Source organism: Hoplias malabaricus, chromosome Y, assembly GCF_029633855.1.
Source record: "Hoplias malabaricus isolate fHopMal1 chromosome Y, fHopMal1.hap1, whole genome shotgun sequence".
NCBI classification, from domain to species: Eukaryota; Metazoa; Chordata; class Actinopteri; order Characiformes; family Erythrinidae; genus Hoplias; species Hoplias malabaricus.
Genome location: NC_089820.1, coordinates 8,599,327 through 8,617,961, shown reverse-complemented (window position 1 = coordinate 8,617,961; position 18,635 = coordinate 8,599,327). Strand labels below are relative to the sequence as shown.

The window sequence follows — 18,635 nt, the reverse complement described above, 5'->3', positions numbered from 1 at the left end:
TGGAGTGAAGGCAGCCCACACATTACTAATAACTTTATTAGTTATGTCACATTACTAATTACTCCAATATATACAGTAAATATGATTCTCTCCCCATTGTCTGGGTGGATGACCCATTTACATACATCTCGCCTAAAGACTTTCAAACTATATTTATTGTAACTCCACTTATTTTTGCAAGTAAACAAAGGCATCTGTTTTGTTCTCTTTCAATGTTTGTTTTCTCTCGTGTTAACAGCACTCATCAGATAAAAGGATTGAATCCATACAAAACCTGGCAGGAGTTAGTATTAATATGTATAAATAAAGTTAATATTCGAGAAAAATATTGAGAGAATCTTGTGCAAGGCTATACTAAGCATTTGATTCCAATTAAGCAAAAGCCAACAACGCGTTTGTAAATTGTATGCACAAAATATAAACATTTGCTTGACTGAAAACCTAAAGAAAATTATATTATTTTAAAATCCCAGTGAAAATAAAAGTACCCTAATTTAGCTAACACAAAAAATGTATGGTGGCATGGAATGTGTGAAGTTATCATGTTAAGTTTTATAGTGTAGTTGTGTGTAAATTTTTGGCATCAACTATGGCTATATTGTATCATTCATGATCATTTTAAAATGATTAAAATATAAATAATAATAATAATAATATTATCTCATGATAATAGTGATATTCCTACCATAATGATATCATGCATTTACCCATAATATGGCATACATTCTTTTACATGAGTCATTTAGTCACAGTGAAGTACGGTGGAAAGTGGCTCTGAGGTGGAGGAATTTGCTCCAAAAAAAAGGGAATGACTTCAGTCTTGTGGAGATGGTTTGGTTACAAAATATCAGATGTACAATAAACCATGGGAATATGCAAGAAATTAAGAAGCCTGTAGCAACAGAAGCGGGGAACACAACTAATCTGTTTCACCACCTCAAGCAAAAGCACCTGGTTGAGTATGAGGGAAATCTGAAATGCCATTACAAAAGTTCAACCACCAGTGAGCTCTAACCCAAGCAGATAAAATACACTGACTTAGCACAGCATCTATTCAATCTATATATATATATATATATATATATATATATATATATATATATATATATATATATATATATATATATATATATATATATATTCATCTATTTATTTATTTATTTATTTTTCTGTGAAGCTTTAAGGTAAATTTTTGTATAACTGTTTGTTTGCTGCTTTTCTACACTGATTGTGTGGTAGATTTATATGCTACATTATTATTATTATTATTATTATTATAATCTTGGAAAGTTACTATTGTTTACAATATAAGCAAATGTTTACAGATCTTTGTCACTTCTTCTGAATGTTTGAATGTACTTATGAAACTTACATTTGTAGTAAAATTAATAACATTTTAATAAATAAAATAATTTAATATCATCAATATATATTTAAAATTAATATACATTTTATTTTGTGGCAATGGTGTGTTCTTGAAATGAATAGAAGTATTTTTCAGTGTCTTGTCATATCGCTAATAATATTTATATCACGATATTATTTTAGGGCCATGTCACCCACCCCTAGCATCAAGTCTATATGGATTTTAATGAAGCTGTAGCTTGTAATGTCCTTCTACCTGGACTGCATGTTGCTAACTCTTACCTTGTCTGGATGGACGACCAGCACTGCTTTCCTGTAGAACTTCTTCACCTGCTCTGGTGTGACTAAGTCAGCCATGTTGACAGGTCTCCAGCGTGTCTCTCCCTCCCACAGCACTGTGTGCAAAGTGGAAATAAGAGCTCGGATATTTCTCTCCTTTCCCTCGATCCACTCTAGGATCTAACAGACACACAGACACACTTCAGTTATTACACAAACCTTAACCAGCTATAACCAAGTCAAATAAGCATATCCTAGTTTTTCAATTTGCTTACACTTTGCATGTGTCTCTAAGTCTTTTCCAGTTCTGTAAATGTGGTGGATTTTTTTTAGTCATACATTTTTTGACAAACACTCTTCCAAAGATTTTCAGTAAGGTTTAGATCACAACTCTGGGCTGGCAACTTAATTATTTTAATGTAAACAACTTTAAAGTGTGTTCTTTACCGATTTTGCAATGTGAGAAAGCCACTATCATGCACAAATTACCGGCTGACTAGGTACTTATAATAATGGGTGACATTTACATGAGACAAGAAAATAAGTTTATGAGTTTTCTTCCATGTATAGAAAATTGTGATTCAGTTCTGGAATAATTTTTCACTTTAATAAACTTTGTGACATTCATGTTAATTCAGTTAACTTAATTGGCGCAGCAGGTAGTGTCGCAGTCACACAGCTCCAGGGACCTGGATGCTGTGAGTTCAAGTCCCGCTCCGGGCGACTGTCTGTGAGGAGTTTGGTGTGTTCTCCCTGAGAGTTTTCTTCTGAGTGCTCCAGTTTCCTCCCATGGTCCAAAAAAATGGGTGGGTGGATTGGCGACTCAAAAGTGTCCATAGGTGTGAGTGTGTGCGTGAATGTGTGTGTTGCCCTGTGAAGGACCCCTCCCGCATTGCGCCCAATGATTCCAGGTAGGCTCTGGACCCACCACGACCCTGAACTAGATGAGCGGTTACAGATAATGAATTAATTAATAATTTGTAGAGTTTTAAACCTTTTTTCAGTTTTCTTTTCTATTTACTTCTTGTTCTGCTCTGGTGTTTGGAGGTGGCACCAACTAAGTGGGGCATGGAATAATGAGGATGTTGCATCAATCACATTGCCTTCAGGAAATACTTTCTATGATCCATATTCACAGAGTTGGAAAAACTCAAAATCATATTTATCTGGCAACATAAAAATGTTGCAAAATAAATAGAATTAATTAGATAATTAAGGAACTTAACATTAATGCCAGAAGAGTACCAGTAACAAATATCCTTAAGTGTTCATTAATTTGGATCAGAGCTTTTTAGAAATAGAATATTCTGAATTATTTAATACATTTTAAAAACATACCTTTTATTCATGCTTGTGTAACTGAATCTGAAATATTCAGGGAAATGCAAATTCTCTAATTGTGATCTCTACTGTAGTTTAAGTTGGTCCATGTCTTTTTCCCTTATGACAGTTTGTGAGTGTGTGTTTGCGTTTCTGTGAGAGTGTGTAGTTGATTGTTAAATTACCTGGAGTTTGAGTGGGTCCATGTCTTTAGATAGCTCCTGTTTGCGCATTTCTGCAATGGTGCGTGGCCCCCCCCTTTTGTCAAATTTTGAGGAAAAACCCTGCGTCGACAGAAGATCCTCAAAATCATCCTCCTTCACCTTGGGCTTTGGCCCTAAGAATAAGCAAATCACACTATCAACTGAGACAAAATCAGCATTTTTATGTTCAAACCCTATTTAAAAAGATCAATGCAATGATTTTGGAACATTACTGTCTATTGTAGGTCATAATAATAAATGTTCAATAGTATTTTTTTATTGTTAATTAAATTCTTTTTTATTTTTATTTTAACTAAAACATATCCTTACCAAAACCTGGCCCCCTGATGCCCCTTTCTTCTCGTCCTCCGATCACACTAAAGTTAAGGTTGTAGTTGGGCTTTGCTGATTGGCTGCTGTTGGGTTTGGGGGCAGAGTTTGGTGGCAACCATGGTTTACTGGGGGTAGCTGAGGGACGGGAAGTCTGCTGCCATTGCTGTGATGAACTTTTAGGGCCTCCACCAGGGGGAGCTGCCTTTAACCCGGAACCGGTGAGTCCACTGCTGGAAGAGCCTGAAAATACACAATTGTCAACACATTATGGTGAGGGCGAAAAAAGGGTACATAGGAAACCTTTACTGAGAATTTACAAGGTTAAGCTAGGCTTAAGATTAATAGGAGCCTGGGAAAGAGACAAAACATAAATTAAAAATGAAGAAAAAAAACCCAAAAAAACTTGGCTCAGTATACAAGGCTACAATGCTTCAGGGCCTGCTTCAATATCTTTAGGGCCTAATTTTAGTAAATATGTGATTAATAATAATTCATTATGTGAATCGTTTAACAGTCCTAGTTTTCTAAGGAAAATTAGCATGTTCTGAGAAAATACAAATTAAATCAGAATAGGGTAAAGTTGTCTCTGACCTGGTAGATTGGAGCCCAGGTTTCCCAGATCTGCAAAGGGGTCAAAGCTCTGTGACTTGGCCTTTGAGAAGGAGGGAGCTCCAGGAGCTAGAACACAAGCACGCATAAACACACAGTACACAGACACACACAAACTGCAAACATATATAAAACACCAGAGAACAAAATGTGGAGTAACCAAGTATAAAACTTTAAACATAATGCCCATACAGGGAAGTGTGAGTCAAAGCTGGCTGTCTGTATGAATTCGATGTGCAATAACTTGTCATTGTACAACATGAAATGAAATGTTTTCAGCCTTTTAACCTAGTGCAATAGGGGCAGAGAACACACACGCACAGAGCAGTGGACAACCATCACTGGCGTCTGGGAAGCAGTTGGGTGTTAGGTGCCTTACTTAAGGGCACCTCAGCCACAGATTGAGGAAGGGGGACAATGCTGTTCCTTCATTCTGACCAACCCCAAATTCCCTGCTGGTTGTTGGAACAGAACCAACAACTTTCCCGTCCCAAGTCTGATTCCCTAACCATTAGGCCATAGAAATTGTGCTAGCAGCAGTTGTTTTCTGGAGTACTGCAATATTAACTGCCTGATGAACTAATCAGTGGATTGATTTCCATTATTTTACATATTATAATTAGTTGTCTTAGTAAAAGTATGCTGAGAAGAGGAAAGCTTTTAAAGACAAGCTCTAACTCTAATGCTGCATCATTAAACAGATGATTCAATTTACTGGTTGATTGATTAGAAGTAGAATCTGGTTTCATAGCAGTATCAAGCAGCATAGCATGCTAGTTGCAGTACGACACTGAATGATTACATGACAGATTAATGGATTGACCAACTTATTGATTCACTACAACTTAAAGTCAACTTATTACCATTAGCAGGCATGCAAGCTGTGGTTCTATATTGATTAATTGATTGGTTGATTACCAGTGAAAGCAGGTTTGTTAGCACTAGCCTGCATGCTAGCTGTGGTGCTGCTGGTTCCAGAAGTCCAACTGTCCCAGCCCCCAAGCAGATCGGGTTGACTTGCAGATGATGTCATCTTAGGGATATCACCCGCTAGCTTATCTGATCGATTACATTTAAAGTAAGAAGCGGGGAAACAAAAAATTCAACCTTACACTTGTTTAGATCTCATTAAACAAATTAGCAGAATTTAACATTCCCCCCCACACACACACACAATCATTAGGGATGCAACAATCCAACGTATTGTCTCCCAATACTGACACCTGTAGTGTGATATATACAAAATGTTCTTGAATTTAATCCTAAATTTGTTTTCAGCAATTTATAGAAATTCATTTATAAAACCTCAGTGGTAATGAACTGTGTGTAATATCTTATGCTCATTTCACAAATTAATCCAGAAATTTTCCGGAGTTTACCCTGAGGAGCTGTGTGTGTAAAAATTACTATTCACAAGACACTGCAGATGCTCCTCGGTCAGATTTGAAACTCATTTATCATTAAATTTACATTTTATAAACCACTACTTAAACATGATTTGTTTATGAGCCTTCTGAAGCAAATAAAAAAGGTTTTTCAGTGAGGCAAACTGGACAAACATTTAAATATTTAAACATATACACTTCTAATTATTTTAGGATTCTGAAGTGCAACTAAAACCTAATTAATTCAGTAAGGTCAGTATTGGAACAACGGAATTGGACTGGTACATCACTGAGGCAAAACTAATTTGTGTCCCCAAAAAAATTAATAAAATAAAATAAATAATTTCATTCCAATCAATGCAGTCCATAGTAATAAAACAATAACTAGCAGTAAGAGCTTATTTTCAGTGAAGATGAACCTGTCATGTAAGTGGTGTGTGTGGAGCAGGTGGCAGTGACAAGGAGAGAGCGAGAGAGACTCTTACGGAGATTGAAGAGGCTGGAATTGGTAGCTGGAGGAGGTGGTGCTTTGAAATTGTTGCTGTTCTCGGAGCCCAGCAAGTCGCCAAACGGATCTGACCCTGTGGCGCCCCCTGAGCCCACACCAAAGGGGTCAAACAGGTCATTCACTAAACAAACATTTTGAAGAACATTTCAATTAGTTAATTAATCAATAATATATTCATAAGAATTATTACAAGTTGAAGTGCTACTGTATAGAGCAGAAAGATGCCTGCTAATTCTGTGTTCAAAAGGATACAAAAAATATTTTCCCATCTTCACCACTGTCCTTAAAAGGCTGAAAGTGAGATTAACACCTAGGAAATATGGAATTGCAAAGGATACATACGTCTACCAGATATGCTTTATAAGGCAAACCTTACAACTGTAAAACCTGAGTGCTTACCCTCTCCAATTTTTATTTATTATAATAAAATCGCTATCCTGAATTATATTTCTACACAGCAGCAGTCCTTTATATTGTGTGAAACTTGCATGGAAAAAAAAAACAAAGATGCCCCATCACCTGTTTAGTTAGGGTTTTGGAAATATGTTTTGTCAGAAAACCATTAAATAATTATAAATATATGATCAGAACTAAAAATATAAATCGACAAAATCACTAAAAGATATAATGATGGGCTATGGAAAGTGGCCTCAGAAAACCCACTCTATAGAGCACAAACCAGTTTGATTCGTCTTTGTTACACTATACTGAGAAATACATTTTCAAAAATAATCACTTGTAAAAATGACTAACTGGTTCATAAAAGTCCTATCTCATTAATACTATCAGCCTCTTACTCTTGGTGGATGTGGGGGCGTTGGAGGCAGCTGGGGCTGTTGGAGGCTGGTGAGATGCGTTGGTGAAGAACAGATTTTCATTTTCTGCTACGTGGGCAGAGCCAGAGCTGGGGGCAAACAGGTCGTTCAGCAGGTCGCTGTTACTCGTGCTGGTCTTAAGACCCGCTTCTGTGGCAACAGCAGACTGTGGAGCAGACGTTAGGGGTCTGGGGTCAGAGTTAAGACCCAAAAGGTCCTCAGTGTCTGGCTGGGGGTCTGAAGGTGCAGCGTTTGAGAAATCTGCCTCAAAAAGAGGCTCACTGGGGTCTCGGGATATTCCCCCTTCCACAGGGCCAGAGTACGACACTGATTCCTCCTCAGAGCCTCCACTCAAATCCTCCTGATCCTCCATTGCCGCAGACACACTGTCAGAGTGACTGTACTGCCCTCTGCCATCTGGGGAAGAGGAGAATCAGGATTAAAGGAATAGTTGGGTTTGAAGAAGGCAAGTTTACAGAATTCCTATTTCTCATATACAATGCTGAAGCAAAAATATTAAAATGGAAATATGGTTCCAAACTTGAACAGCAACAACTTCAGGCAAGCAAGTGTGTACATTTAATTTACACAAATAAACTTTCAGAAAAACATGTTGTAAATAAATCGCATGATTAAAGCAGTGTACCATCCCAGTCCAGAGTCTGGAAGAAGTTGTTGGCATTGGAGTCAGTGCTGGGACTGGGAGGAGACTCTGGCTCTGTGTATGGAACGTCAGGACTGTGGTCAGTCTGTGGAGCCTCAGAATCATAGAATGCTGTAGATCCTGGCTGTCTTGGGAGCTCAGGCTTTCCTACAAGGACAGAAAATAATGGAGGATATGGAACTGTTAGAAACAAGAACAAAATGTGAATAGTGTTGTAGTGAACTTGTTTTTGTTTAATGTGAGTGAGGGAATGGTGTTGCAAGCCATTCCATTTCCCACATTTAGAAAGTGCTTCCTATCTAAAAGCAAAGAGTTTTTGTAGTGGTGTCAAAGTTATTATGGATTTTCATCCTTCAAAACATTCATAGCTCCATAAACCCGATAACGTCTTATTAAAATTAGCCATCATATCTTAAACAGCACAGCAGTTACATCATAATACCTGTATAATATATAATTTTAAATTATAAATTTATAGACGTATTATAATAAATTATAATCCTGTGACAGACTGGCATGTTCCTGCCTTGTTCCCAGTGATTACAGGTAGGCTCTGGATTTACAGAATTTGAATGAAGGAGTGAGATAATACATACAAGCAAACACAGCCATGAGTGTAGTCCCCTTTATTGCTAAAAACTGTCAGTGCAGAAGAAGAATGTTTCAGAAAATCAATGTTTAAAGATATCTGAATCTCAGAGTATTCTAGGACAATTTAAATGACATAAAATGTATTGTGCATTGCTTTATCATGTTTCTCAGAACATGACGGGTATAATGAGTCTTGGACTCTCAGCCTTAGATGGTTGAGGCACCAACAGGGATCAAATCAATGATTTCCCAATGATAGGGTCATCGCTAAGACTCGCTCCACTCGGGTGCCCAAAACAGCCCATATTATAAAACCCCACTATTCCTGCTGCTCACCAAACTTGGCAAGGATCTCCTGCTGCTCATCACGGCTAGAGAAGAGGATTTTGGGATTGAGGCCTTTAGTGGAAAAATTGTCCCATGGTGGAGTCTTGTTGCTTGGACGATCACGAGGCTCCACCTCAATATCCAGATTCACCTGGAACAAATCTGGATACTTCTCCTGGATATCACAAGCATCCAAGTCATACCTGCAAATACACACAGTTATTAATCACAGTGTTTATACATGACACTGCTATAAATAAACATAGAAAGCAAAATCAAACCTAATCCTCACTTACTTTGCAAACTTGACAGTGGTGGCATTTCGAGGCACGAAGCCAGTGTGAAACTGGATCTGGAACATCTTCATGGAAGCCATCTGCAACCCAGCACACATCCAAATATAAAACATACTGAAATACACAATTTACAGCTGTCACTGAAGAGAAGTGAAAAGATTTAAAAAAAAATAAAAAAAAAAGCGAAATCAGCATGTTGTGAGTTAACAGCTAGACTCCTCTTTCCCCCTCAAGAAAGTAAAAGACACAGTGACCACTAGAGTATTTTAAAATAAAAAGTGTTCAAATTTCAGTCCAGTATTATTAACACCAGACAGAGGAACAAATGAGTATATATTCACGTGTGTTTACCTTGGCCTGTAGCCGTCCCCCAAGGGTGGAGCGAGCATGGTAGATGACGATGAGAACATCTCCCTGAACCATCACATTCAGAGGAATCTCAGCTCGGCAGTCCTCCATTTTAAAGTCCCTACACACAAACACAAAGTTTCTAGTTCAGTCTTAGATAATAAATCTAAACACCCAGACATTGCCACAGAATCTCAGTTGTATCATGGAAAAAAATGATTCCACAGTGAATGTGCCTCTGTTAAAATGTATTGCTTTACTTCAATACTCCACTGTTAAAATGTTACAAGACACCGTATACAAAACTTAAATTAGCAATTATCAACCACTGACCTCTACAAAAACACATTTGGAAAACATTTACTGATAAATCTGTTACATCAGCCAAATATGGTTTTAATTCTGTAATATCAGCTCAACAATCTTGGTGAAGACATAGTGCTAATTCTGTTACATCAGCTAAAAAGGTTTGGAGGTGAACACAAACTTGGTATTCTCTTTTGTAGTTGTTCTAACTACAATTTCTGATCTCTGACCTGAATCTGTCATTGTATATTACAAGAAACATGGCAAAAGCCTCTAATTAGTTACATTTATGTAATAGCTATGAATGATCAGAATGAAAGAAGAGACTTGCCTCATCCTGTCGTACTCCTGTGAAGTGGTTGCTACACGTTCATCTCCCACATAAACTTCACAGAACGGTCGACAGCCATTCCTCTGCTTATTAAAGAGTGGCACAGGTGTCATGATGATGGACCGGATCATTATAGGCTTGCAGTGAGGAATTATGGGCTCCTCTGCCATCATATCACACATATACTCAATATATCTGTAAACAAATAATCAATAATCAATTGAGATAACATACACAAATGCCAGCAAATAAATATTTAATAATTAATCATTCAATAACCCTTCATGCAACTAATCAGTTGATGCACTTCACACGTTCTCAAATTACCTTCAGTAAACACATGAAGATAACATGCAAAACCAATAGGTGGAGCTACAGGACTATCACAGATATTTAATGAGAATTTTTATCCATGCTCTCTTTATCTCACACCCACTCTCCCACCCAATTCTTGCCATTCTATGCAGTTACAAGAAGCTATATATCAACAATCAGCTATAAAACTAAAAATTCATCTTTGTTCTACACTCATTTTCCATTTTATCGGGTCCACTTCCCACAAAGGTGCATTTTGCAATTGTACAATTACAGACTGTAGTCCATCTGTTGACCTTTGTACTTTGTTGGCCTTTTAATTAGTTCAAATGGTCAGGCCCACCACAAAGCAGGTATGATTCTCATCTCTGTAGTGCCACTGCACTGAAATGGAGGTGACATGTTAATGTGTATTAGGAGTGGATCAGACACAGGACACAGATACAAACTGCCATTGCCAGAAATTATTTGACTTCATATCTACAATGTGGACCAACAAGGTGTCCAAGAACGTTTAAAAGCATAGATGCTATGTCTAATAAACTTATAGGAGTTCTAAACACAAACACCACCACCAGATCAGTGTCACTGTAGCACTGCAAATGAGCCAACAACCAATTAATAGCTGCTTTGTGTTAAACCTGACGTACGTATCGCACCAATTACCACAGTGATAACTGCACAAATTCACCTCAAACTGCAGAGATGATCAGTCATGTCTTACAGGGTCATTGTCTGGTTTCTGGCACTGTTTCTGTGATTGTTTTTTATAATAATAATAATGTATGTATGTTTGTTTACTTAGCCATATTTTCTTCACAGCTCCTGTGTTAAACTGAGGATATAAACTCTAGACAAAGTCTGTGCTAATGGAGCACAGTTGGTGTAAATAGGTGAAACAAAACGCTTAAGTTGCTTAAGGAGGCAGCTCATTCATGAGTACAGCTGCAGAGTGACGCAGATCCCCAAGAAAAACCACACAACTACAGAGAAATTAACCTGAAACTCTGAATAAGCACAGCCTTCAGCACATCAGCAGGAAACCAACATGCACACACACCCCTAACACCCCTCCCCCTGCTTCCTCTATGTGTGTGTGTTTGTGTGTATTTATACATATGAGGAAATATATAATTTTTTTTCTCCCTCACTCATTCAGATGTACATTAACAACTTACTAACGTATTTTTGTGTATAGATATTTGTATACAAGGGTGATATACAAACTCAGATTCTGAGAACATTGGGCAACTGTGCGCGTTTTACCTCTTGTGAGATGGAGCAATGCCTGGGGGGCAGCGTTTCATACTGAACATATAGACTGCAGCCTCAGCAGTGGAGAAGAGGCGACAGAAACACAGGAATGAACAGACTGCCACAGCTGAGGCAGCACGGCCATCCTACAGGCAAAAAAATTATTTATTTCAAGTTATTTCTTTTAATTTGATGATTATAACTGACAACTAATAAAAAAACCCTAATTCACTATCTCAGAATATTAGAATATTGTGAAAAATTTCAATATTGAAAACACCTTGTGCCACTCTCTAATCAGCTAATTAACTCAAAACACTTGCATAGGCCTTTAAATGGTCCCTCAGTCTTTTAGAGTAAGATACAATACCCCGAACCCAAGAATGCAGAAGACCACTATCAGAGCAACCTGCGCTCTCATAACACCTGACCACAGACTGATCTACTCCATGCCATGCCACATTGCTGGAGAAATTCAGGCAAACGGAGCCCCAGTTAAGTATTGAGTGCTGTACATACTCATACTTTTCATGTTCATACTTTTCAGTGGGCCAGCATTTCTAAATATCCTTTTTATGTATTGATCTTAAGTAATATTCTAATTTTCTGAGGTACTGAATTGGGGGTTTTCATTAGTTTTCAGGCGGCACGGTGGCGCAGCAGGTAGTGTCGCAGTCACACAGCTCCAGGGACCTGGAGGTTGTGGGTTCGATTCCCGACTGTGTGTCGGGACTGTCTGTGACTGTCTGTGAGGAGTTGGTGTGTTCTCCCCGTGTCCGCGTGGGTTTCCTCCGGGTGCTCCGGTTTCCTCCCACAGTCCAAAAACACACGTTGCAGGTGGATTGGCGACTCGAAAGTGTCCGTAGGTGTGAGTGTGTGAGTGAATGTGTGTGTGTCTGTGTTGCCCTGTGAAGGACTGGCGTCCCCTCCAGGGTGTATTCCCGCCTTGCACCCAATGATTTCAGGTAGGCTCTGGACCCCCTGTGACCCTAAATTGGATAAGCGGTTACAGATAATGGATGGATTAGTTGTCAGTTATAATCATCAAATTAAAAGAAATAAACACATGAAATATTTCAGTCTGTGTGTAATGAATGAGTATAATCCATCCATCCATTATCTGTAACCGCTTATCCAATTTTAGGGTCGCGGGGGGTCCAGAGCCTACCTGGAATCATTGGGCGCAAGGCGGGAATACACCCTGGAGGGGGCGCCAGTCCTTCACAGGGCGAATGAGTATAATATACAAGTTTAAATTTTTGAATGGAATTATTGAAATAAATCAACTTTTTCATGATATTCTAATCTTATGACCAGCACCTGTAGTTCTCCTTCATATTGACTTTGTTATCAGTTTACAACTGCTCAAGTATAGCTGTGTGTTTGTGTATGTATGTGTGTGTGTATAGCTGTATGATGTGTGCCCTCACCAGGCAATGTACGATGCAGACATTTCTCTGGTCCTGTTTGAGCCACTGGTGCATGTTCTTACAAACACTGTACAGATTCATTAAGGTGGGTGCACGTCTCACCTGCCAGCCACACTCAGATACCTATAAAACATTTGAGAAAAAACCCTTTAATAGCAGGCTTATCATTCAGTTACTCATTTGAAACTTTATAGTTCAGTAAATGAAAATGTAATCAGTTTTGCAGTTTAAAAAAAAGGGGGGCTTAGACTATCACAGCAACTGTGTGGGGCTTAAATCACAGTACAGTAGGCCGAAGTGCTATCAAGCGCATGAGGTGTTGAATGGTGGGTTTTACCAGACCTTAATATTTGGGATGGAAGAAAAAAAAATTAATTCACACAGACACAGACACACACACAGACACACACACAGACACACACACAGACTTTTGAGTGAAAGATGTATACCCGATTGTGGAAGCGAGCTGGTCTGTAAGAGCGTCTGGAAAGGTTATAAACAGCATAATGTCCTGCGTGTCTGGAGTCCAGAAACAAACGCACATCTTCAATGTTGTTCTTAATGGCAGATTCTACTCCCTCGGCAGGAAAAGACATCACTACATGCAAACAAACAGATCTGATATTTTTAATCAATTTACTAGGAAATTTTTAATGCACTACAAACACTGTTTTCAGTATGTACATTTCTAATACAATTTAATTGTGCTCAGTTTTAAATAGTTAAATAGTACCTAAAGAAAGTGAATTACACAAAGCCACTTTCATACATAATTAGTGTGTATTTGCTGAAGTAAACAATTCAGAAAAAGACAAAACGTGGCTTGTCCAAATATGTTTTGCCTCAAAATTGTATAGAAAACATCTAACCTGCTATTCTAGATGTGATGTAGGACAGGTCCAAATCTCCTTTAGCATAGCTGAGCAGAGAAAATTGGGAAAATTAAAGACAATAAAAAGCACTCGCTGACAAAAACAATATCTGCAATTCCACTCAAGTCACACATTATGTTACAAACTATAACAGACTTTCAAAAGGATATTTTTCTAAAATTTGGAGCTAAAAACCAATTCTACATCTACTATCAGGGGAATATGAACATGCACATGTGGGCACACAATGCATGCACACCACACACACAAACATACATTTAGAAAGCAAGCCACTCAAATATTTCTAGTTGCACATTAGAAAGTTAAATTATAGAAGAAGGATCTACAAATCAGTAAAAAATTTGATGTTCATTCAAAATTTAATTTGAATACACACACACACACACACACACACACACACACACACACACACAGAGAGAGTTACCTGGGACTGTAAGAACAGCCGGAGTTATATGACCATGACATATGATTTGGGAAAAGAATGAATAAAACAAATGACAAACAAAAAATAACGATGATGAACTAAACAAATCACTGGTAATCAATGGAGGAATGTGAATATGAAAGTAATGATGCAACTACAGGTTTTACAATGTAATTGTAGGAGAGGGGACTTTAAATGAAAGATGTGTTAAACTGCCATCCAGATCCAATGCCCAGCCTTGGGTGGTTCACTTAAATGGACCACACTTTCTTTCCGCCAGCTACAAGTGGAACTCATCAAAATAATCATTACCACTGATCTGTTGATGTACATATATATATATATATATATATATATATATATATATATATATATATATATATATATGCTAGGCTTTTTCTCTCTGGACGTGCTTAGACGTCCTCCAACTGTTAAAAAGCATGAACCGAGATGAGGATACTACTCTTTTCCTGCTCCCAAAGCAGGAACAAATCTAAACAAGTCACAAACAAGTTTCTGTAATAATTCCAACAGTGAATAAAAACATACAAGTTAAACAAGAAAGACTGCCGTTCCCCCGCCCCCCCTCAAACAAACTGTTCAATATTAAAAGACACAGAGCTTCTAAACATAAACAATGAAAAAATAGCAATTCCCCAGAATCTAAAATGTAATGTTTACCAGGGCCAAAAAACACTTATCTACTTTACCCATTATTTCATTGTGTTCTGCTCTGAACAAGTGATATTTCAGATTGAGGTTAGCTAAGCGCATGTTCCGCCTGCATCATTACAACACTACAGAACTGGCAGCTGTTAAACAACACAGTCTGAGTGTAAAAAGCATAAGAAGCTGTTTAAAAAAAGACTGGTGCCCAGGACTGGCTGGTGGAGCAGAGTGTTGTGATGCTGTTCTGTTCTGTGGATTAATCACCTCAACCACAGAGAGGACGGAGCAGATTAAAGCTCCTTACTGCTGAGCCTCTGACCATACCTCACTCAGAGCTCAATAGCAATCATATCATAATGTGAACTGTGATTATGTTAAAATGATATATATAGAGTTGTATGTAGTTGTTTGAAAAAACATTATTGATTTGAAACATATATATGGCATTTTCCTGCATATGAACAGTATATTCCTGATTTCTTTTTGCAAGAATCAACAATATCCTTGCATGTGTTTAGTGAAGGAAAGTATTTTGAAGTTGTAATGGGAGTTATGTTTGGAGCAATTCTGCTTTCATATTAAGTAAAAAAACAAAAAAACAAATGAAGGAATGAACGGACGAATGAATGATATTCAATATTTTTGTGCGGTCAGTCTCCAGCAGATATTTCATAATGGTTGAAAATATCAGTTCAAACAGAGACCGAAAACATACAATTCTGAGTAACTATGCACCAGGGCCACAGTAGATTAGCTAAAGTCAGAGATTATGTGATTTAAGTGAGTTTAAGAAAAAGTAAATATAGAAAACTGAGAAGAAAATTAGTCACTAAAACACTGGCTAATTCCAATTATAAGAATATACTCCAATAACCGGTTATCAGTTAATAAACACCACAAAATGTCCATAATTGTCAGACCTACAGTCAAAATCCTGAACATCAGTGTCTATGCCAAGATCAGCTGGACCAATGTCTCACCTGGCAACAGACTGGATGACCTTAGAGGATGTGTCTTTAATGTTTGTCAGAAAACGTTCCGTTCCACCTTTCAGGATGTCCAGAAATCCTCCCCCCAAACCCTGCTCAGGATCACCACCATACACTCCTGCAGAAACAGAAAAAAATGAGTTTGAGATTTTAAGTCCACCAGCTTTGCAGCATCAAATGTCCATATTTCAGTATTTTTTTAGATACATTCTTGTGATTTATTGAGAGAAGGGGAGGGAGATTTTTTTTGCTGGCTGCAGACTAGAACTGGACTAGTCCAATATCGATATGAATAATAAACAATCCACAGAAAATCTGCCAAGAACTGAAAGCAACATGACATCACCATCAAACAACAACAACAACAACAACCAGCACCACCTCTGGGCTTTGTCAATATTAATTGATTAATATTTTTAGACCAACTTTAAAATTGAGTGCAATGAACTGATGGCAGCACCCTGCAATGAATGGCAGTCAGTGACAGACCTGGTAAATAGTATATATTGAAATATTGAAAATGTGCATAAAAATCATATCACTGGTAATGAAAATACAGAATTATTGCCAGCCCTACTGCAGACCCATCAAAAACTTCCCCAAATATTAAAAATCCCATTAAATCTACATAATTTACATTGTCCTGAATGACTACACAAACACAGAATTAGAGTTACACACAAAACAATCACAGAATGGTCATGGTGTAAAGTGTGTGTGGACAGATGGTGAACAGAGGGTCAATCCTCTTATAGAACGAAGAGAAAACCCCCTGAGATCCAGAGTTAGGGGCTGAAATATAGAGAAATATGGTGCTATATCAATCTGTGGCTGGTTACTCCCTGCACTGACTTTGGAAATAAAATGGTCAGGAATGTTTAAATAAAATCGTAAAATACTCTACAGTATATATTTCACACACAACAAACTCCAACACAAAAGCTTCCCAAAGACTCTGAACATATATGGACAGAAGATTCTAAACATCTAACTGGCATTACTTGGATTCTAGGAAGCAGAAAATACAAATCCATTTTTAAGCCTGAAGGGTTTGCTGCATGTTTTTGAGAAAATGAGCCTCATGAGAAGAAAGAAAGCTGGGATAAAGGTAAACGCTTGACACAGTAACTACAGAAAATTGTGGTTTTTATTTAGTTGATGAGGCTTCGTGCTTTTCAAGTATGTTTTTTCTGTTGCTGATACAGAAAAAAATTATAACTTTACTTATTTGACTATGACTGTGCATATGGCATCTTCTCAAACTTAGATGATCACAATATTCAATGACAATTTCTGATGTCAAATACTATATTTTGTGTTGGAGAAACAAAATTTTCACAAATAAATAAAACAAATAAACAAATTATACATACATGTTTATTTATTCTTATTATTTTTTAAATCTTTTCCAACCATGCAAAAAGTGACTAGAAAACATACAAACATGCATTCCAGCCCAGCACTCAGCGAATGTTTTTCATGACTATTACATGCTTGTAAGAAAATGAAGAAAGAGCAATTCAGAACTGAGGGGTGCATTCTTCTATTATTCTAAATGATCAAAACACCACAAGTGAGTGAACAAATGATGCACATCTGTTCCTGCACAGGTATGTATGCATGTGTGCAAGTGTAGAGTCCAACACGTCAGATCATTTGATTAGTAGAACCATGCAAACAGCGTCTGTGGGCCATCTGTCTGTTCCTCTCTCATTTGTATTTGGTGTGTGATTGTGCTAATTGCTATAGTTGCTTGGTCGGCCTCTACATTTAGGTTGCTTCCATGTAGCAGATAGGGGCAGAATCATGTGACTACAGCTAGGTAGCATGGTTTTAATGGGACAGTACGTGAACAAACAATGAGGACATAACAGAATATAAATAATTTATATAGACAAGATTATGTTGATTTGAAGTTCTGAATATTGATTTCGATACATTTTTTATTAATTGACCAGCCCTACTAGTGGTGTTATATCTTTATATTTCACAGGCTCAAATTGTGTAGCCCTGTTCAAATCACAAATATATTTTGCGGTTCCTCACCTGCATTGTGTATGTTGTTGATCTGTGCTGGGAGCTGTGTAGAGTTGTTTCCGAATCCACCATTCTGCTCCAGCAGCTGCAGAGATTCATATCCATCAAATGACGGCTTTAGACAGTAATACGCACTCAACAGACTCATTGTGAGCAAACACAAATACAGCATCCACTCTGTCCACTATAAGGATCTACACTAATCCCTTCATCGCAGCCAGAGATGGGACAAAATTACACTTAGATACTCCAGGAAGTCACAAAAGGTATGTGAGCAAGTGATGAGCAAGAAAGTCTGAGGTTACAGAAGCAGAGAGAGAACGAGATCAGGAAAAGAGGAGGAGACAGACACTCACAGGACAAAAGCTTACACTACTACTGCTCTCTCTCACATACACATGCTCTGTGTCTCGTGCCCTCCCTCTCACTCTAATCTCTTTAATCCTGAGTGAACTCCCCTACTTAACCCAGATAAGCTCAGTCTAATGACCTTACACACAGGCTGGAAGAGGTGGACAAAAGTAGTGTGCATGAGTATGTATTTGGCATGTATTGCTGGTTGATGATCTTAATGTGCACTGTACTTGTTACGATTTTTATTATAATTTACCTAAAGTTACTATTTTTTTGTATTAGTTTACCTTTACCTTTTTGTGTTAGTTTTAAAATGGGTTCAGTAGGCTTTAACAAAACTATCGAACTTTCCTAGAACTGCCCAACCATAGAAATAGAAAGTGAGCCTACAAGAATGTTTATTAATTTAACAATTTAACAACACAATTTATCAAAACAGAGCCTAAAACAGACCCAAAATAAGCATGTGTTTACATTCTGTGCAGCAATCAGTTCTCTGATTTGGTCTCCTTCTCAAAAAGTGACACCACAGCGTGATGGGGGGGGGGAGAGAAGAAAAAAAAAAGGGATGAAGCTTCCCTTTGTCTGAG

At 37.7% G+C, this 18,635-nt stretch overlaps 1 protein-coding gene across 3 annotated transcripts in view; it reads right to left on the bottom strand.

Annotated features, from left to right (window-relative positions):
- gak (cyclin G associated kinase) overlaps nucleotides 1-18,635 on the bottom strand; it is a 34,432-nt gene that overhangs the window by 4,533 nt on the left and 11,264 nt on the right. Inside the window, exons 10-27 of one of the 3 annotated variants that reach the window (XM_066656350.1) lie at nucleotides 17,701-17,776; nucleotides 15,646-15,772; nucleotides 13,549-13,598; nucleotides 13,129-13,277; nucleotides 12,680-12,802; nucleotides 11,262-11,395; nucleotides 9,681-9,875; nucleotides 9,047-9,164; nucleotides 8,696-8,775; nucleotides 8,409-8,602; nucleotides 7,464-7,628; nucleotides 6,800-7,234; nucleotides 5,980-6,087; nucleotides 5,028-5,168; nucleotides 4,092-4,178; nucleotides 3,498-3,740; nucleotides 3,150-3,301; nucleotides 1,648-1,824 (exon numbers count right to left, since the gene is read on the bottom strand). In XM_066656350.1, coding sequence (XP_066512447.1) covers nucleotides 1,648-1,824; nucleotides 3,150-3,301; nucleotides 3,498-3,740; nucleotides 4,092-4,178; nucleotides 5,028-5,168; nucleotides 5,980-6,087; nucleotides 6,800-7,234; nucleotides 7,464-7,628; nucleotides 8,409-8,602; nucleotides 8,696-8,775; nucleotides 9,047-9,164; nucleotides 9,681-9,875; nucleotides 11,262-11,395; nucleotides 12,680-12,802; nucleotides 13,129-13,277; nucleotides 13,549-13,598; nucleotides 15,646-15,772; nucleotides 17,701-17,776 — 2,754 coding nt within the window. Of the gene's footprint in view, nucleotides 1-1,647; nucleotides 1,825-3,149; nucleotides 3,302-3,497; nucleotides 3,741-4,091; nucleotides 4,179-5,027; nucleotides 5,169-5,979; nucleotides 6,124-6,799; nucleotides 7,235-7,463; nucleotides 7,629-8,408; nucleotides 8,603-8,695; nucleotides 8,776-9,046; nucleotides 9,165-9,680; nucleotides 9,876-11,261; nucleotides 11,396-12,679; nucleotides 12,803-13,128; nucleotides 13,278-13,548; nucleotides 13,599-15,645; nucleotides 15,773-17,700; nucleotides 17,777-18,635 lie in introns of all 3 variants that reach the window. The other 2 variants (XM_066656349.1, XM_066656351.1) reach the window with 2 other exon arrangements.